This window comes from Megalopta genalis, chromosome 19 (assembly GCF_051020955.1).
Source record: "Megalopta genalis isolate 19385.01 chromosome 19, iyMegGena1_principal, whole genome shotgun sequence".
NCBI lineage: Eukaryota > Metazoa > Arthropoda > Insecta > Hymenoptera > Halictidae > Megalopta > Megalopta genalis.
Window position 1 is genome coordinate 2,895,229 of NC_135031.1, and position 22,607 is coordinate 2,917,835.

Here is a 22,607-nt window from a genome sequence, read left to right on the forward strand (position 1 = left end):
CGTGATGATTAATTTGTTATTTCCTGCCGAAATAATTACACATACACGTTCTCGAGCGTAAACTCGTTTAATGAGGTCTCGTGTTTCGATTACCATTAAACTTATTTATAAACCGGTCGACTGTCGTCACCTGTTTCGTTAACTTCACTGTTCCTTTGCTCGCGGCCCGTTTAATGTATGCACGGCTGACCAGTCAGCTGAATTTGATTTCTGCGGATGGGGAATTGACTGTCCGACGTCCGATCATGGGAGACATAACGAATGAGCCGCGAGGACTTGCCAGAACGAACATCGAACGAGCTCTATCCAGACGGGATACTTAATGATCGAATTGCTGCTGACAATTTTCCAGCTTCTGCAAATTTTGCCGAATAGAAATCATCGAGAACTCATTGTCTGCATGGTACTGAGCTGGTACAGGATAAAGGGATCGTCTGCTAAAACTCTATCCACACTCGCGATCAAGACAAGAAGATAATAATAATATAATTAAAGTGACCGTATTGTTAATATTAATGCAATCTGCAGGTTTATTTGGAAACGATTGTAATTGTTTTTGTACTTTGAAATTGGTAATAATTTAAATTTTATATTGAAATGTATAGTTGACTGCATTTCGATTTCAGCCTCTCCGATCAAGCATTTTGGAAATGCTCCCCGAAATGGACGAAGTTTTGTGCAGACCGGAAAAGATTGTGGGGAAAACCAGCCATCCACACTATCCTTTATCTTCTACTTTTGAACCACCTCTCTCGGTTCCATTGTAAACAGAGGTACCTCGGGAAAGAGAATTTTTAGCGAAACAGGGAAATGGAAACCAGGTTTTTAATTTTATTCACATCCTTTTCGAGTTAGAAGACTTTCATCAGAAGATCTGAGTGATAATTTAAGAAACTATTACAGTTTTCATTCCGCGGAATTGTAGAGCGCGCAAACGTTTTTTGCAAAAAATTATGACCGCTCCGATGTATCAACTCGGCTGAAGAATGTTAAGGACACACACAGCGATGAAGATAACAATACTATTTGCAAGATGTGACAGAATGATATTTAAATAATACAACACGATGTAACGTTTTAAAAGACAACTAACCACTTGCATTCTAATAACGAGTCAGACTCATGTTGAAAACTTTAAACACAATTTATGCATGTTGTTCATTTCCTTTAACTTGGAATAAAATTCTATTCTACGGTTTTCAATTTTCTTTTTTTTTTGTATTATTATAGCCATATAATAATGAATAAGTAAATTGCGGATCTTTATGCATAATAAAAATGGTCTACATCAATTGTATAAAACAATACCTAAATCAAAATGTATCTTTTCTCGTAATGGTTGAAATAAATAGAAAACAATGTAATAATATTCATAAATTCTTTTTCGACGCCTTCATTATTCTGGTATTTCACTTACTCATTTTTTCGTACAATACATAAACTTCGTAATCTAATGACCAGATAAGGGGTTAATACGTTGTAAAGAGTCGCAAGTTTTAATTGAAGATACGCTTGAAGGAGTTACAGATATTTTAAATTTGTTTTTCGACCTCGAATCCTCGCACGAAACGACATGGATCTATGGATATAACTGTATGAGGCAGCGATTTCGATTTCTGTCTCATGACCATGATCCAACCCTTTTCAATAAATTCCTGTTTCCTCTCCGCGACATTGTTCGATGTCGCTCGGTCGTTTATACTTAAGCACGGCTGTCGATTCGAAACTTAATTTCCTTGATCGGCGTGGGAGGACAGGGAGGAACAAGGAGAGGCAAAACGAGAGGAGGAAATAAGAGAAAGAAGAGGGTATGCGCCGTCACACAGAGGGCTTAGCTCGCCGACCAAAGAGGATTACAGAATTTGTCTTCTCGTGGACCGTCACCGGTGCGCGTCTCGCCGTCGCGTCGTGTCCTCTCTTTCTCTCTCCTCTCCCTCTTTCGCTCGCTCCTTCATTCTCTCTCTTTCTCTTTCCATCTCTCTTTCTCTCTCGCTCGTTCTATTCGAGTTTTATTTTCTCTTGTCTCTGGACTTCTTCTGCCCGTCCCACCCCCGAACCCCACCCTCTTCTTTCTCTGTGGTTTTTATCTCCGGAACGAAACGCAATGGCCACTTTGCGCGGCACAAAGTTTCGACGGAAATTTCTTCGTAAAAGCCACTGTCACCTGTCGCGCTCTTTAATCTGACGCACGTATCGATCCACGAGAAGTGTTTCCACCCCGCGGCGCCACCCCACCGCCCCCGCCACACCCGCTCGCCCCCGCATTCAACCAGTGTTTTTATTATACCGGCAGATATACACCCCCGTCCACAAGTATTAGGAAATCTATCGGTTTTATGGAGAAATCTGATGTTTAATCGATATCGTGTAATCTCTGTTGGTTTCCTTTTTTTTTTTAATTTGCCAGTGACAGAAGTATGTTCATAGGCGCGTACCCGTGTTGTTCACATAATTATTTGGCTCGCTGTCCTCTTCAATTATTCTGCACGTATGTGCGTTCTGTAACGATCACCAGGCGAATTTATTTGTGGTTTGTACAAAAGATACTTGTTTGGCGAGTGAAACGTCGACTGCTGCAGTTGGAGTCGCGATCCTTCGCTTTCAAGATGTGTCCGTCGTTTTATGATTGTTCTCTTTAAAGTAATATTTCGAATGTTTCCCTCGGAACGATCCTCAATTGGAATTAGTACCTAATGCGGTGTATTTATAGTGTTGGAACATCTGTACTAAGTAGGAGATTTTGTGAAAAATTAATAGATGCCACAATAACATATATGTTCATAAACAAGCAATATTTGGAAAATATAATTTTGACTTATTTATATACCCCAGTGTAAATCCTAATTTTGATACCGTATTCATTGACTCCTTCAAATCGAATATACATAGTTCACTGGGATTTGATGCAGTTCCATTTGACATTTAATTCTCTAAAATCACACAGCGATTTCAAATCGTAATTCGAAAGCTAAACCACTTTCTGAAACAGTGAAAATGCTTTACACCTTTGTGCACCAAAGACTTTTCAAGATTGACATCGATATGTATACAATTCGAAGCAAAGTATGTAATATAATTGTAGTTCAAAAACTGTAAAATCGTGGTCAGGTGGTGGTGATTAAAATAACATAACACTTGAAAAATGCAGGTGCTTAAAGTTAAACACGCATTATTAGGGGTTCTGTAGATTTCGTGTCGCTTTTATTGGCAGCGTGAAAATTCCGAAACCACGTGCAGAGGTATTGTCGTCGCCTGTTTAGCGGCGTTTGGCCGAATTCAATTTTTCCGCGGCAGCTCGGAGGCTTCCTGCGGAGAGCACGTTTATAAAACACTGGTCGTGCAGCCACGAGCGAAATCCACACAACGGCGATCGACCGTCGCACGATGCAGCCGTAGATATCCCAATAAAGGCTGCACGCCACCGAACAATTAAATTATTAAGTAGTAACGATAACGAGGGGCGGCCGCGTTGATTACTATTATAATGAAGGCGACGCGACGTCGCGAATTATAATCCCGGCGCAAGGAGAAGTCACGGCACACCACACCGTTGCCCCATTCTTTTTCCGCGACGGTTCTCAGACCCCCGCGAAGGAATATGTCGTCCTAACGAGAACGTGGGGAAAATTGAAAGCGCCGAGATTAAAGTTGAAATTGTTTTACAGCGGATTATACCGAGACTCGATGTAAATCTATTATAGCGTCGTGATGGAAGTTAGCTAGCGTTAACCTACCGTCGGAAAAATCAGCTGATAAGAGCCGCGTTACACCGTGAAAAGATATTGTACCTCGAAACGTTCGTTCGTTAACTTCTTTACTGTATGTACCAATTTTTAAGAACAAATACATATTTTATCGTAATGTGTGCAGCTTCTTTCACGAAACGCATTTAACGTTTTTCTAAAATGTTAGAACTCAACAAATTTGACAAATATGATTTGACGTAATTTGACAATTACGATTTGACAAATCGAATCACTCAAAAATGAATTATATTCAAGAATTCATTTAAACAGAATTGGACAAGTTAAATTGGAATTGGACAGTGTTAAATTCTCGAAGTATTTAAACGTGTTTCGAAATAACATTGACGTTTTTTCCGATATATTAGTTAACACTAATTATTCTACACAGCATTAACTGATCACTAGTCTACGGATTTTAATGCAAAATAAAGATTGTCAGCGCGAATTGCAAGAAATAGAAATTAAATGGCAAGTTCTTTCTTTTTTTAATAACGTTAATAAGTTAAAAATAATACATTGACATCTTTCAATTCTTTTAACCATTTTATCATTTTAAATTACAACTACTCAATTTTGACATGAATGCATAAAATCCGCGGTTTACTGATCACAGTAGAACGAATTAAATTATATTCTCCCGTGATTCATTTAGGGTTCGTTATTCCGACACGAAGGACATGCACATCTAGCTCCCAAAGTCACACAAATAATTGAATTATTCAAATAACAAAATGTCAATACACATCTCTCTTCGTTAGCGAAGTTTTCGGTCTATTCGGTTAGATTAAACGTCAGCCAGCGGTTCATTTGATTTCGTCGAGCACGAGTAAGTCGGCTTTACTCGATTTGATAATTTCTAACTTCGATACAGTTCCAATTAACCCGCTCGAGATGATTGCCAGAACGTTGACCCATTTAGAAGGAAATTTTATCCCCGTTGCAAGAACTTGATGACAGCTTAAGAGCCTTTCGTCGAGCGTTCTTAAGACACGCTGCTCTCCCCCTCTCTTTCTTCTTCGCTATCGTCGTCTCATTCTCTCTTCTTCCTTGCTCGCGTTCTTGCCGTAGCTTTGACAATTTAATAATTCGATACCCGTACGTGAATAATCGACGAACCTGATACTCTACTCTCGCCAATCGGGAATCGAGAGATCACGTTCTACGCGCATCTTTTCTATCGGCGTCTCCAACCTCCGTCCACTTTCTTGTTGTTCTTTCAATCTCATCCTCTGAGTCGTCTGTGCTCATCAGGCATCACGAGGAAAATCCTGTTTTCTCGTCGACTGCAAATAATCTGGTTGCATGAATTCCCTCTACTGTGCTAACTGTTACGTGAATGCTCGGATAATGGAATAGTTACAGTAAAGTCTCCTTAATTGACGCTCAGATTGTACACAAAAATGGACAATTTAGGAACAAGAGACACGATTATTCGAGCCTTGCGATCCGTTTTTATAGTTACCGATTGTCAACAACTACAAAACGAGCCGCAAGGTTCGAATATTCATATCTCCTGTCTCCAAATTGTCCATTTTTGTGTACGATTTGGGCGTCAATTAGGGAGAATTTATTGTACTTATAGAACAAATTTCATTTTTATTAATTTGCATAGTAAATTGTTTTGAATATAAGTTGCCTTAGCTTGAGCTAATTACTTGTGAAACGTATTTGAAGAATTCTGTTATCGGAGAACCGGATAATCGAGGTTCTACCGTATTACGATTGATACAATTTAAGGACTGGAAATTCAATTACATTTAGAGAAAATTAATGGTACGATCGCAATAAATATGAGAAGAATTAATGCATTAGTAACACCGTATACTTTATCAGTGAAATTACCGAACTGTGCAAGTTTATGCAAATATAAACTTTCGCAAGTCAAAGCAGTTGACATTAACACGTTAATTGAAGGCAGGGTAACTTGTTTAATAGAATAAGTGTATAAAAGAGTACTTTACACCTCGTAGATCCTAATAAAGATTTGGCTCAGTTAATTAATTACTTTTCAAGCTCGATAAAAAAACTTGTGTCAGTCATATATGACTGACGAGGCACTTAATGTGTTAAATGAAGTTTAAATTCCTTCGTGAACAGCTTTGACAAGGTCAAAGAACTGTGCTACTGTGCAGTGCGACGTGAAAACTTGCGTTTACACATTTTTCAAGGTTTCTATTTATCAGTCGATCTGATTTTTTGAAACGGTTTCGTAATATTTCTCAATGTTTCGAGTTTCAGAAGCTTTTGGGAAGGTACGAGACTTCATCTCGAGAAATCGTTGCGCCCTCGGGGAACTGTTGGCGAGTACAGAGAACATCTGGGAGCAAAGGCTGGAAAGCAGGCCGGGGTAGAACGCCACGCAATAAAACACCCCGCTGTGCACAATGTACCTACTAATAATTTAATTGTTCCCTGGCATGCGATGCTTATTACAATCTCTCCATCGACGCTGCGCAAGCACGAACACGAATTCTCCCGTACACGCGTTTCTGAGCCGGACTCGAGCTGCTCTGTCTACGACAGTCTGTGCACGTCTTCGATCGGGCACAGATTTTCAATGATAATACCGAACTTCACACGAGAATCATTTCTGCCTCCATGGGGAGCCAATTTTAACAAGCTATATCATCGAGGGTAACAGAAACAGTCTCTGCAATGTTGCTGCGAGCTCTTAATTGTCTCAAGGACTGCCATTTTAAAACGATGCAACGCTGGCAACGTCATTTTGTAACAAAAACCAAATTAAAGAATATTCTTGCGTAACTTACGGTAAGTACTATGGAAAACCATGCACTTTTCTATTTATTACACGGTTATTGCAAGTAGTAGCATCGAACTCTTTGATCCAAAAGGTGCAACCCCTTAGTTCTCTCAAACTTGAATTATTTTCTAAGTTAATGATAAATCATAGAAATGTGAAAGTTTGCAAGAAAATTTTTGGAACAAGCTCTGTTATATGTACATACAAACTCAAAATTATTTACAACCAGACCGAGAATTTCCATACACTTTTAAAAATGAAAAGCTTGTTATATGATGTGCAAAAGAATTCGGAAGACAGAAGGAAGTTATAAATTTACAAATTGCTTAAATCTAAATATTCGTATTCGTCGTATTTTTTAATTATTGACGATATACGTATTTTGAAAGTTATCACTGAATGTGCAGACGGAAAAATGGATTCGAAAGTAAGTTTGTACTCATGTACTCAATGAGTTTATTATAAATGATCCATGATTCAATGATACAATAATTCATTTCTTTATTTGAATCTTTTAAAACATTACCGTACGGTTTTTCTATACAAGTAGCACTTCATCCACGAACACTAAAAACACGTCTCGGTGCTGCATTTCCAAGCTTGAATACGCGAGGCAACGAATTAAAAATTTCTATTGTTAACCCTAAAACGCTATCCATGCTTTAAAATATCATATGGCTTTATGGAAATTGCGGGCACCGCAGTAATGAAAAAACTGCACGAACCGTCCCTAATAGTACTTTTGCGAGTAACGTTCTCAAGTCGATACGTGGCATAACACCGATCGCTAATCGTCCAATCACGGGGAACATCGGGCTGCACGAACGCCTCGGCTTCCTGTGTCTCCTCCGGCCCCGTTTAACCCCTCTGTCTGTGCCTGTATGATGTGTCTCATTGGATTCGTCTAGGTATGGAGACCCGTCTGCTATCGATCACGAAACGTTTCGGTATCCGAGCGGCGAAATAGCTTCCCCGACGCCCGGTGTACGATTGATCGACGACACCTGTGCGCCAATTACCACTCGTAGGCTTTGATCCAACGGTAATTCGGTTAAATCGGCGCGGCTCTCGCTTGTTCCCGATCACCTCGCTCCGTCTACGATTCTTCCCGGTTTCCTTGACACTTTTACCAGTGTTCCAAATAAGTCTGCCAAGTTTCGATGCACTGTGCGAACTGTTAGACACAGCCTGTCGCGCTGACAATTTTTAACACTTACTTGTCCATATGAAACTGTAGCATCTATTCATTTAAATCGAATGTAGGATTTCAGATCTTGAGCTAAGACTGGCTAATTTTAGGAGAAAAGATAACCAAGATGAATGAGCGAGTGTTTTGCGCACAATTTTTATTACTTATTGTTATTTGGTAAGTTAGCATACTGATGATAATAATAACGTCGGTCTTATTTACATAAAACTATAGTAAATTACAAGCGTTTACATTGAAACATAAGTGAAACTATTTTATATTTCTTCGTATCACATTTATACGTACGTTTCTCAAAAGAAAATTTATTGTTTTCATAGTCTTCGCTATAAAAGTTAGAATTGCTGATGAGCTTCAAAAAATTCTCGCATTGGCAAGATTTAACAACCGTTTACAGGTTTATGATTTACAAAGGTAAAGGATCGACAGTTTAATAATAGCTACAGTTAATTATGCTTATTGCTAGAAATTCAGATAGCAAAAATAAACCGAAGAGTTGAGTTTCCATCTATATTGATGAACAGTGCAGGATACCTAGAATTTTTGACCCCAAAATTAGCTGTCATCGACAGCGCTTTATTTTCGTCATATTCGAGGTAAATTCTGTCAATCTTTTGTGACAGTGACATGATTATCTTGGCTACCACAAATGGAAAATCAATTTTGAAGTTCGAATATACCAATTTACGAATAACTACCACTTTCGTAAAAAGAAAGGACAATCTATTTAGTTTGAATGAAAAAGCAATATCGAAAACTCCTCAAAAATCTGAAAAATATTTCAGATTCTGATCCGATCAAAAAACCTACATTGTCTGGGAGCAATATTTTTTTGAAACATTTAATGTATATCTGCGGCCACGTTCGTGGTTATCAAACCCTCCAATTCCTCAACTAATAACAACATTCGGAGTAACAACTATCCAGACGACAGCGGAAGATAAAGACTAATTGGTTACATTAATAACTAAGTAGATTCATTAATCTACCAAATTTCTCAATATATTTCATTTTGAGTTCCAAGGAATGGTACTTCGAACGATGGCAATGATGCTGTATGTAAAAAGAGGATAATAAGAGAACGAAGGATTGTAGATCACATTCATCACGTTTGATGTAAGTAGAAAAATGAATTTTTGAGTGAATGAAAATTAATTAGACATAGTAATGTGTTGATGATTGGAAAACGGCATAATATTTTAAAAATTGGACCAAACAACTTCATTTTTTTCTGAGATATTCAAGATAGTTTATTAGTTTACGATACGATGTCTAAAAAATCTGTTTAAAATAAAACGGCCTTTAGAAAGACCTACAAAACGCATCGTTTAAATTTTCGATCTAGGTTCGCATAAAAATATTAAAAAACATGAGTGTTTTATTTTCGTCGACATTCAATTTAAAAAAAAAAACTATTTAGTCATCTCGAACAAATTCAAGTCATTTAGTTCAATTTTAAAAAAGTTAGTTCATTTTAAAAAGTGATCGAACGCTTTGGTAAGCCACTCCTATAGTGACCGATCGAAATCGATCGATGACGACACAGGTCGCCAAATTAATTCGATATTACCAGCTCGTTCCGAATTCTATCGATTTGGCGTATCGCTGTTAGCGAGGCTCGAAAAGCAGTCGAAAAACGGGCTATCCTCGCAATAAATGGGTATGAAATTACACGTAATTGCCCGCGCCTCTTTCCTCCCGCGCGCTGCGCTGCCGTTGTCACGCGATCGAAATTACTCCCCCTAACAAAGCACTTTTACCTGCGGCGTTCCAGAGCGCCGCGACGCCGTTACCTCTACCCCGGCCGCTTTAATTCCGCCATTCCTTTCAGTGGCAGCATTTTTCCTCTATTAACCCTCCGCTCTTCCGCTGTTACTTACGTACGTCACCTCGACGTACACGGTGTCTCACTTGTTAAAATCCACCCAAGAACCCGTTAACACAATTTTGGCAATTAGGCAGAATAATCAAGCCCTCCTGATTTTCATGACTTTCAAACAAGTTACGAGGGTGTAGACCCTCCGGGCAATTTTACTCATTAGAATTGCTTAACCCGACAGGTAAATTATTTTTGGGACACCACTTTTACGTTTTTCCTGTACGTATGCGCGTGCAATGCTATTCATCAATGATTAATTGATAAAGAATTTTTTCAAATATTGAACACGCTCTCGTTAGAAAAATAGATCTTAGGCGACGTAGAAAAAGAAACATGTGCAGACGTACTTTTGTGTAATTGTTTGCGATTTTGCTAATTACACAATTTTTTAATGTATAATGCTTTAAGAGACTAAGCAATGATTAAGTAGACTGTGAATATTATTATTCAAGCACCTTGCAGTTGATGTCTCATAGGTAACAATACCCCAACTATATTACGGGAAAGATTCGCAATTCATACACACACAACACATCGTTATAATTATATTTGTTTATATTTGTCAAAGAAAGAGTAAGCAACCCTCAACCTTTTGCGATTACCGAAGAAAAGTGAATTCTATTGTAAGTACATCTACAGTAAATTCTCCCTAATTGATGCTCAAATTATACATAAAAATGGACAATTTTTCAACATTGTGCACAATTTGAGCCTCAATTAGGGAGAATTTATTGTACTGCACCTACACGTTGCATTTTACAAGCTTTGTTTCAGTTTACCATTAGTACGTAGCATAATAGTTTATTGTTTCATAAGACTGTTACCAAGAAATATCTTTATAGCAATGTTGCAATTTTTCAGCTCCAGACGAATTATAGGTATAAGTATAATATATATTATAATATTATATATAAGTATATTATAATATAATACTAATATTATAGTATAATATAAGTATATTATAATATTATAAGTATATACTTATAATATATACTTATATATACTAATATATACTTATAAGTATAATAAGACGAATTATAATTATATGCATACTTTTGAATCCTTCTCCCATTATCGTTCGTTCGGTGCAGACTTGAAGAAATTGGGTCACGGAACACACTCCGTGGACTAAAAGTACAGTTTTCGTGTAGATCAATGCGGAACAGTAAATAGTAATTGTACTCGGAGACAATTTCCGCGGAGACAGCCCGATTAATCGTGCTCGAATTACGCGGGGATCGGCGAAGGCCGCGCGTGATTAATTGGAAGCGTGCTGAGGAGCAGTTAGTGGCCGCACCGGCCGGAAAATCAGAAAGGATAATTGTGCGAATTACCAAGGAATTGATGCAATTACGACGCGGAGCCGCGGCGGCATTATCGCGCGGCGTTAAGGAAAGTTATTCGTTCGCCGCGCCGGACGGCTCATTATGCGTCGAGGAATTAATGAAATTTCAAAGTACATTAATCCGCGGTCTCGCGTACGAGGTAAGATTGATTGCGGCACACTTAGCGTTACCCCCTGTAGACCCACTTCTGCTACTTTTCAAAGACTCACTCTGTCATCTTCAATCGAAATTCCTTATAACTATGTACTGCGGACCTTCGTGTAAGTTTTCATTTTTACAGATTTCTATAGATTAGAATATTGCTGGTGGGGAAAGTAAAATAGAAGTATTTTAAAATTTGGTAACACGAACACTTTCTTGTATTTTACAATGCTAAGAGTGTCGTAATTACAGAAATCCATTTTTGAGTCTATGACATAGTTAAAAGCTTGGGAGTCATGTTTCATCACCACTCGGGGCATCACAAAATTCTTCTTTGTTCATTGCAGAATTGTATATTCTGTACACTGTTCTGTCATTTTTTAACAGTACAAAATATCTTATTTTATTGGTTTGTTTACCAGAAATCTATTACAGATGGACCATATTAATCGATTAATAGGAAGAATAACAGAAGTAACGATTTTTGGAACAGCTCATAAATCGACGAATTAAATCCTTTAACATACTATATAAAAATGCAAACAAAGAGAAAAGAGGAGTATTATAAAATTCAATTTCCATTTGGAAACATTAGACACAAGCGGATGATATTGTCTATTAGCGCATGCGATTTGCATGCGATGCATTCATTATTCAGTATATTAACGAAGAAATTATGTTGAAAATTTTGACAAAAGGAGGAAGAAGGAATATTGAAGACGCAGTTATTACTGTAGCAGAGGGTTGTTGGAGCAATTAATAAGAAAACATTTACTGAATAATGAGGAGACATATAGACAGTTATTTAGATTGAGTAAAGAACAAGTAAATTTTATCTGAACTCTCATTGGCAGTAATTCTTTGGCCATTTTCATTCGTAAACGTTGAAATTAACTACAACGCGTTTGCGTCCAGTCTGCTGTCGAAGTAGTCGATCGTAGAACGCGTACGCCGGACATTGACGCAACAACTGCGATTTGCTTGTAAGAAAACAAAACATTATTTTCCGTCGCATCAGTATAGGATATCCCTCGCCATGATCTACGATCCATTCTCTCTACGGCTAATTATATTTGTGAAATAATAATCCACGAAATAACGTAGTTGCTAGAAGCGTTAACTAGTTTCTGGTAGGACGGCTTTTTCTACTTGTTGATTGGAAATACGCAGACTACATTTCCCGATGACTGTATTTCCTGAACAGAACGAGTAGCCAAGTGCTGCTGTCGGGCACAATCCGTTTGCCGCAGGAACGATTCAGAAATCCATATTGTTACACGTTAATAGCACGTTGAAAACCAATCAGCTGCATCTACGATCCTCCCCACCCTAATTACGGTGCCCTACAAGCATTCCGGTTATTAAAGACACCAAGAACAGGGCGCGGGCAGCCTGCAAAAGTTCACAACAGCCTTTCACTTTTAATAACTTAATAAATTCTCCCGATGACTCGGTCGCGGCCAGAAGGTTTTCGACAGGGATAACAGATCCGTTTTAAACCTACGAAGGTAGCCGCGCCGGCAACGCGATGGCAGGAGACGAAGAGGAGGAGGAGGAGGAGGAGAAGGAAGATAAGGTGGAAGAAGAGGAGGATGAAAAAGAGGCTGTAGAAGAAAGTAGATGGGGCAGGCGCGATCCATTAGTAGACACGTCAATTCAGCTCTTAAGAAGCGACTGACTTAAAGCCGCTTCCATCTATCTCCTTTTTTTTCGCCCCTCTGCCCACCCGTTCCTCCCTTACCTCCATCATACTTATTAGCGGAGACCGACCTTGCCTTTTACCTTTTCTTCTTTCTCGCGGGACGGTATCATAATTAATGATAATTCGATTAGCGGGACAAGACTGGGCTCCGACTAAGCAACCGTACCTCTTTTTCATTTTATTTCGGGGGAGGGGTCGGCGATCGTGCTTTCTTCTTGTTTCGCGCGGCTACTTGATTTCTCCTTTCAATTTTCTCGCCACGGAGATGGACCGCGCGCTCGTTTCCTGAATTGACCGCCGCCGGGCGGGTTAAGTGTCTCGATTACTCTCGGAAGACATAATTTATCTTTCGCGGTCTTTCTTCGGCGGTGAACACGGTGGAAAATCTCTTTACGAATCTGATGATTCGTCGCATTTTTAATGGGAACACGTCTACGTTGCTAGCACGTGTTCCATCGCACCTAATCAGGCTATAAATTACGTTCAGTATTTAGCGGGGAGTTACGTTGCTTCTCATTTTCGTTCAACTTCAATTGGTACTTCTGAGAGAAAACCTTGCAAATATCATCAGCTGGACTGAGCAAACTTCTCGTTCGAATCGACACATTTCCGTTGTGCTACTTAATGATTAAGTACATTTGTTTAATAAATGTGTAATAATTGCTTCTTAGAACATCGATACATATGTTTGTAACTTCTCTTAAACATTTGGTAAACTTTTTACTACGAATACCGTACTATGAAATAATCGATTTTACAATAATTGTTAAATTGCAGTTTTTATGTATTTATGATAAAATTAACTGGGAAAATTACCGAAAAATTAAAACATTAGGAGAAATTAGGAATATTCTTACGTTCTTCTCAATCTATCGAGATCATCGAAAGAAGACATACATTTTAAAAAACTCTTTTAAAGAAAGATTTTATTTTGCATAAAGAGAGAGAGATCCGCAGTCTAGTAATTATACTCGGTTTTATCTTAGTTTCCGAGATATTCTTTTCGCTACTGAACAACTATTAATTTTGCTTTTAATCACTTTGCTTCTCTTACCTTTCCTTGACTCGCCAGTCGTTTTTAAGGAATAAAATCCAACGAACTCTTGCACAAAATATCGCAAATGTTTCAGTATTAGTATTGATAAGCTTTGAAGCGGAAGGGAATGGTGATCAGTCATAATCGGCATACCGTCAAATTTTTTTTTCCGTGATATCCTCCACGATACGCTAATCGAACTTCATTAATTACTTCGAACAGCGTTGCATCCGGCGTTTGACGATTTCTAATACGACGACAGTGTGCTTTTTGCACGTCCGTCGAATGCTTCGAAATTATTTATATCGCGAGGAATTACATGGTTACTTAGTTGCAGAGTTCTATATGTGTTCACAAATAAACCGAAGGCACCTGCGGACCCGTATCTTCGAAAATCATTACTTGATCTTCCTGTTCTGTAGTAATTAAACTGTGGATTTTATGCATTTATGAAAAGATTGAATAGTTCGAATGGAAAATTATATATATATTATATAAATTATTATATTTAGTTATATATGTGTATATATATTTCAACTTGTTGAAATTATTAAGACAGAAAAAAGAATGTATATGCAGCTCCAACTTCTTGCAACTAATGTAGACAGTTTTTATTTTGCACTATTCTTTTAGTCGATGGGAAAGAAAGTTCTCTTTTGTTAGCTATACAAACAGAAATTGGTGCAAACTTTTACCATGTAGTAGCAAAAATTGAGGGAAACAGTTGCCATTGGTAAAACTAGTTTGTTGTCACTAAAACTACCGAGACGATCAAAATGATCGGTTCCATATTATTTCTTTAAAAAATTTAAATATCATATAGACACTTTCGTCGGCAATTATTGAATATGTCTCTTCGTTCAAGCACACAGATTATAATAAAAATGGCGAGAAGTAAAAATAAATACGGTCTTCCTATTCTTACAAAGCAACACGCGTTGGTAATTCTTAAATGCTTCTAGGTCAGTGTCAAACGTTATTTACAAAGTACATAATTAATTCACACCATGAAATCATTTTTCACTTCCAAAGTGTCTTGCGCGCTTCCAAATGTAAATACAGTTGCTGCACGGATCAACGTCGTTCAAATACATTGACTGCAACGTTCTCGTTTATTTTGTACACCACCGTTTCTGTGTACAATGAGACAGAAGAAGACGACATTCGAGTCCTCTTGCGAATCGATCGAGTCCATCTCCACCTGATCCGCGCGGAAGCACGTCAGTGCCGAACGACCGGTCTATCGAGCATTCCGATCGCGACACGTTAATCGTCTGAGAAAGAAAGGAGGCGAGGAGGCGAGGCCCAAAACGCACGCCAACAGCAGTCGAATAAATCAGAGAGTCACCGATGACGACTCTGTTCGCCGTGCAAAGTTTCGATCTGCGTCCGATCTCTCGCGACCGGCAGATTCAATCCGTCCATAGGAGGCTGGCTCTGAGAGCCGCGAGGTGCAGCATCAGGGACAAACGGTTAAGTGCATTATGCAAAAACGCTTAGTTATCGATCATCGACACCGGCCGCGACCAACGAGATTACACGAAGCTTAATATATCGCAAACAGAGGATCGAGAGCGGACCTTAACCGGACGAGGCGTCGAATCACGCTAATTCCCATCAGTCGGAATGGTTGACGATTTCGCGCGGTGAACCCTGTTCCTCCACGGCCCCCTCTCTCCACCCGATCACTCCTCCCTCTATCCCCGTCGTTCCTCTTCGATCCACTCGACGGCGAACCCTCGAACGTTCCTCTTTTTCCCTTTGCTCTCTTTTCCGTTGCAACGGGGGAGACCGAGGCGAGCCAGCGCCCGTACGAAATTGTTTTGTCGATTTTTACCCTTCCGGCCGAAAGTGTTGCGTCGATAACGGGTGCGGCCGTGCGCGATACTTCCAACAGTGACATCATAAACGACAGTCGGTGGTCGGACCATTCCCGTCGAACCGCTGCGAACAACGGCAACGACGTCGTCCACGACGGTCCGCTCTCGAAATTGAAATTATCGGATATGCGTTTCGACGGGCCGATACAGGCACGCTGGTTTACGTTTCACTTCGTCTATGGAGCCACTAATTAGCGACCGCGCGCGCTAGCATGCCGCCGGCAGCCAGATCGTCGCGATACTAACGATTTTTCAATTACATTCGGAACCGACGCTGCGAATAGTAGTACTACTACGAATGCCGCGCGAGGAAGACCTGCCGAAAACCTGCCCGGAAGTTCGTATGCGAAGTTTTTTAGTCGGCTAATTAGCGTTGTCGGTTCGGTTTCGTACCAGTTTCTTGGTAATTGAAACGGTTCTGCATACTTGCGTAGGCAATCTGCTGCAATTGCATTCCACACTATCGAGTTACTTAAACAGGTGATAGTTCGAGTACCTGCGTGTACAATTTTAATGCGGTCGCTTGTTGTAAATATATTATATTGATTTGATTGTTAGATGAGAATTTGTTTCGACGAACACAGATTATTTGAGACGGTTCGTCAATTTTTAAAGAATCATTTAGGACAGATATATTTTTCAAGTAGACATGTAGATTCATTGAACTTCGTATCAGACTTGGTCATTACTCGAATTTTTTCGAATAAGTGTTTATCTAAGATGATTATCCAAATGAATACTTTTAGTCGAATATTTTATTCATCGTTCGTCATAAATTATGCTATCTATTTAGTCGAATAATTCATTACACAAAGTTTCCGAGGCAACGTTTGAAAAATACTTAATTGGAAAAAGGAATTTGAAATAAATAAATCAATAAACTAAAAAGAAAACACTTTACGTTCTGTCATTTTTACTTTAATCGATTATTTTCCGTATGTATTTCTGTGTACGAATAAATTCTCATTCGAATAAAATCTTATTTGGATACATTGTTATCTAGATAAATTTTATTCGCGACAGTGGCAAATAAAATTTTATTAGTTAGTCTTTATCTCGTATTCGTCATCCGAATAAAATTTTGCCCAGCTCTGCTTCGTATTGCATCAACATTAAACAACCTTTCGGTTTAGATTAATTACTAGGAGCTCTGTGATTAAATCGGACTTTTCTATCATAAGCAAAATTAAATGAATGAAACTGTGAATATAGCTATGTAATGATTGCTTCCATTTTCTTGATTTGCAAACTTGTTGATACATTTCAAAAGATTGAGCGATATGGAGAAATGTTTTTCAGATTTAAAAATTCTTTGTAAAATTGTGCGATCTACTCTCTAAATAAGTAGTAATACCGAAACCCCATTTAACTCCAGCTTTTGTAAATCTAACAATAAGTTTTTGTTTTCAGATTATTCTCTGATGTGTAATTCTATAAATTTGAAGTATTGAAAATAATTTTAAAGCCATCATTCTATAAAATTACAAATTTGCTACGCAATTCAAACAGACGAATAAATCTCTATATTGGCAATTTTTCTCACTTTTTGGTCTGCATAAGTATTTTCAAAGTAATCACAACTTTTACCAATTGGAAAATGTAGTTCGTCGGTGCAAACTCGTAGCTTGCAATTTTATGTACAGTAGAGCCGGAAGCTGATTGCGAAGTAGATTCGTCGTAAATCTCTCTGATAGGATTACGACGACCGAAGCGGATGAAGTGCTAGAACGAAACTGCCTGCTCCGTCTGATAAGTGTTCGTCTATCGTGTTAGTTTATTAAATCTAGTAGATCGAGACGCTTAGCCGTGACTAAATTGTACAACAACTGTTCTCGCGATCTGTATAAGAAATAAAGCGGCTATTGCAGGCGTCGGATTCCCGTGACCCGCGGGACACGAAGTGACCTATTTGATAATTTAACAATTATATTTGTCTCTATAATAATTAGAACTTCAAATATTGATGTTTGAAGTTTAAAAGCATATCGTAATTGTTTGCTCAATAAAATTTATCGCATCAATCGCTAAAATGCTGTTTCAAAATGGACATACCAAAAAAGCATCTATGAACATAGTGTAACCCAAAAAAGCATCTTCTTAATAGTCACATTTTGGTCGATATTGTCCGGCAATTAAAAAAGGCTGTTGACGCCTGGGCCATCGTTCAACTTTAATTTTCTTCTTAGCAAAATTAGTGCACGTATATTTCAAATTCCAACAGCTTATAGACTGCGTTATCACGTACACTGCTTCGGATAAAAGATAAAATTCTTTCGTGATAAGCTTTATAGGATCGCGATGATTGAAATTCGATCAATTCGACGAAACAATATTTCAGCTTCTAAACCGACACGTCCACTTTGTTCCGCTAATTAGATAATCGCAAGGAACTATTTATTATTCCCGGTTGTTCGTGATTATCAATTCCCCGCGGGAGAAGGTAGACCGCGTCGGATATTCAAATCAGATGAAAAATTATACAAACGAGCGCGGCTTAATCTATCAGGAGAAAATGCCCCACGGGAAACTCTCGGCGTGCCCGCCGACGCGACGCGCGATTGTTCCTTGATTTCTAGCGCCGATTTCAAAGCGAGCGGTGCCGAACGCGCTACTAATGCGTTCCCCTAATTAGCGTCGCGCTACGGAATCAGCGAGCAAGATACATTAAGATTTCCACGACCGGATTATCTACAGCGTCATCGCAATTTGCTTTAACTAGCGCGCTATTAATCGCGATCGGGACAATAATGTCGCTAATAACAGGCTCTCCGTTCGTCTCGTATACTTATTGCCCGCGTTAAAGGGAAGAAAAAAAAGCTTTTAAGACCGAAACCACCTCTAACGTTCCAGAGTGTACCAAACAAGTTAGACAATTGCATTATTGTTACTTATTTCCCAGTACATATTTTCAGCAGAAAGTTTGCGGGAATCGACGCCGCGTCAAATCAAAGTTGCCAAGAGAACAGCGGATAACATCGAGACCGGTAATTGGATGAAATGATTGATCGAAGCTGCTTTGTTAATAAGTCTCCTGGGGTAACCTGAGCCGTTTTGGGATTTGGGATCCAGTGGCCTGGATCTAGTAAAGGGGGTTGCAACCGAGACGCGCGAGGCTCGTGCGTGCCCGTCGGACGGAATCCTCCGCCTCGTGCTACATCTTGAAATGTTGCAACATCGAAATGTTTCTAAATAACTCCAATCGGTGGGAACGCTCGAACTTTGCACGTTGATGCGCTTATCTTGAACACAGCATTTTTAAACAAGGTCTGATGCTAAATTCTAAGAAACATCCTAGAACTTCGTTCATCGTTCGTTTTAAATCGACAAACTGTGCTTCATGTATAATTTGATGTTGTAGAGAAATACAATTTCCAGGATAATTAACTCAAATTGTAATCATGTTGCGCACCTTGATATACAAATACAAGTTATGTACACGAATTGTTAACACCCAAGAGAAATTCGCGTTACACTGTAAAAACTACTGCGAGACAAAGCAAAATAAACAGCCAATTAGAGTTAATTGATTATCATAATTGTATACTGGAACACTGTGTCAGAATAAAATCCAGAATGCGGTTGCCTATGAAAAAATAGTCGAACGTGTTACGTTTATCGGTTATCTTTCGAAGATATCATGATAAGTGCATAGGTAATAAAACAATATCTGAAACATTGAAATAATGCAATATAGGTGGTATAGTACGTAGATAAGTATGTGGGTGAGGCAATATTTGTGGATTCGATTGCGAAAAGCAACGTTACCTGCGTTCTCCTGGGTGTCCCGAGCGCTGTCCTCCATTTCTTGGTGACTTCTCTTGTTGTTAGCGAGTCCTAGGATAGCGTCGATGCTGTGTCTGGGGGTGCTGGTGGCGGGTTTCGGCAGGACGATGTCCTGGCTGTTCTGCGATACGTTGTCAACGAGCTGTTGCGAGTCCATCGTCGAAAATCCAAGTCCGACCCTCGATCCGATACTATTTAGGCCACTGATCCCGGCGACGTCAGGATCTTCCGAGCGATCCTTATTCCAACGCACTAATACTCGACCGACGCACGAACCGATTGTCCTGGACACGCGTTCCCAGCCTGTGCAAACATCCTGGGGACGTTACCACGCTACCACGCGGCAGGCGCTTCCGCTGCGAAGTCCTCGCGCCGAATCGAACTAATCGCAGATCAGCCGCGACCGGGTCATCCACGACGATCCTAACGAGTTTCTCTCTGGTTCATGCGACAGTCCAGTTAACACTCGGCTATCAACACTGCCGGGACGTGTCTCATGATTGATCCTCAACGCACAACACCTTGACACTCGATCATCGAACTTAGATCTCGCTCCTTGGACACCAGCGTAAGATCGCACCGAATAATCTGCAGTCTGTCCTGCGTTTGCTGTGCGATCCAGTGCTCTGCTGCCCTTTTTTACACACTATACTCCTGCAGGATCGCTGTACGTTCGATCTGGGCCCACGGGGTCCACGGAGTCCGCTGGGAACGGTCTCCTCGCACGGTCATCGAGCCAGCGATCGCAGTTCGCACTGTCCCAGCGTGGTGATGCGGTGAAAAAGCTGGCAAAATAATCGCCGGCAAGGATCGAGACTGTTGTGCGTGCGTCGTGCCAACGAGGACTACTCGGCTGTCGGCTCGGCGGGGTGGCCTTTGTTGTAGCTACTCGGCGAGGACCGAAAGAGGTGGTCCAGGCGTCGTTGGAGGAGGCGTGGCTTCGCTCGACGAATCAGCGTGGCCGTGATCCGGCCGGCGGACCAATGGGCGCCGGGAGCCGAGAACATGGCGAAACAGTGGTGCTCAATCGCGAGAGGCGCCGGTCAACCCTCCCTTGCGGTCTGATGGTGGGGTTAATTCGCAGGGGTAGAAGAGGTGGCCTCTAGTCGGGCTTCCGTGACACCGGCGGGTACACCGGCTCGGCGGTGCGCGTGTGCGGGTCGCGTTCGTCTGTGTGCGAGCCGGAGGGTTCGGGGTTGCTGTGCGCGCACACGCTAGGAGGGGTAGCTCCGCTGAACAGACGCCGCACACAGACGAACCGGGAGGCACACATGCTCGGCGACCGGCGCGGCTTGATTCTTGCGGCGGATTCTGGCATTCCCTGTAATTGCCAGAAATGAGGTAAAGCTTACCGCTTACGCGGAGCCTCTCCTGCGTTGCTTCTGGATCCGCCGTCTCGCGTGCACCCGCGACTTTGCGCGCGCTACTCGCGGCGCTATACTCCGATCTGCTCTTCTCTACCCAGCTCTACTCCGCTCCGCTATCCTTTGCTATGCCACGCTATACTATGCTCTGCTGTGTTATGCGTGCGCCAAGCCCCCCGGCTCCTGCGCCAGCAATTTTTCGAAGACAGTCGTTCACGGTCGTTAAGCCGTTTAACCCTCGCGCACCACCACCGCACGGCTGCCGCGAGGAGGGGATCGCGACGACTCCTCGCTCGCGGTAATTGCTTCGTCTCGATCCTGTTGCGTCCGTCGCCCGCTCGTATAATCTCGTTGTTCTTCGCCGAATTATGCTCGCTTCCGGGTCCGCGGTTCGTTCCACGCTTTTATGCTAACGAATGCTGTCTAATTGTTGAATAATTGAGGGAGCCAGTGTTGCTCGCGGCTCGGAGGATTATTTGGAATTGGTTTAACCGGTCATGTAAGTCGCGAATAGATGGAGAACCGAGTTAATTGGCGTGGGTTATCGAGCACTCGGCGACCAGCAGTCAAACTTTTTCTCTATACAAAAGTTTAATTTGAATAATACCTATGCAGATTATTTGGAATGTTCGATTCTGAAAGAAATTCGTAAATTACAAATTGACCCTCGAAGAGCGAATGATTTTGACGATTGTACAATTGAAGTTTAAATGATTCTTTTAGGTGATTATTTATCATTTTTTTAACATGTTACTGAGGTATTTTATCGTCGTATTAATTAGCTATTATAAGCAACTGATGTGTGTTCCTTTATGAGAGCACCAAGATTAAATTTATTTATACTTGAATTAAGAAGTTTATTCAATCATTTCTTATGATAAGATCCTCATAATTTCAACAATTTTTGGAATAAAAAATCTGAAACAGGTCATTTTATCCAGCACAGTGGGTTTAGTATTAGGCAGTCTTTAACTTAAATGATGCGTTAGAAGATGACTAATTAAATGTAACTTTTCTATAATCATGTCTACTTTCCATGTTTGAGAGAACAAGGTTGTCAGAATCGCGTAAAAATTCTTGAAAACTGCTCATATCGTGTTCATCTTACACGGTGAAGTAGACAGTAACGTTTTAAAATTATTCCACCCAAGGCCCTCGTAATTCCACACATTTTTCCAGATAGTATCTCCATTGCTAGATAGAATGTGGCTCTATAGTTCGACAAATGTACTTGAAACTGTAAGTAATAAACAAATTTTGTACAAACAGTATTGTGTAATGTTTATTTAAAACATTTGTGAATTAAAGTTGACGACAAAAGGTGCAACAGTAAAATGACGAGAAATAGTCAATGCTTAACCATTCACTGCGGACATTTTTTTGTTACAACAATATTATAATATTTGTTACAACAATACGGGCACGAAGTCTGTCGGACTTTCCCTAAAATATGTTGTTTATAAAACGAATATGATATTAACTTTGACATAAAAATTGAATATGACATATAGTGCGCGTTTTTATTGCAAAACAATTTATAGTTACACATGGGAGAATACTTAAACTTACAAAAAAAAGAAAACGCATTGATAAACGATAATATTTACAGTGCAGTCTGCCATACTCCTCGTCCACAGTTAGGGTTCAGAATGGGAAAGTGGAAACCTGGGCATTGAACGAGTTAATGAAACCTAACGACGTCCACTTGCAAATGTTATTCATGACAGGAGGAAATAACAAATGGGTTTCTGTGAAGACCGAA

At 40.1% G+C, this 22,607-nt stretch overlaps 1 protein-coding gene across 2 annotated transcripts in view; it reads right to left on the reverse strand.

Annotated features, from left to right (window-relative positions):
- Positions 1-20,310, reverse strand: part of LOC143260748 (retina and anterior neural fold homeobox protein 2) — a 77,219-nt gene extending 56,909 nt beyond the window's left edge. For both annotated transcript variants that reach the window (XM_076527304.1, XM_076527305.1), the window contains exon 1: positions 19,464-20,310. In XM_076527304.1, the coding sequence (XP_076383419.1) occupies positions 19,464-19,638 (175 nt within the window). In that variant the 5' untranslated portion in view covers positions 19,639-20,310. The remainder of the gene's footprint in view (positions 1-19,463) is intronic.
- Between the last annotated feature and the right edge of the window lie 2,297 nt (positions 20,311-22,607).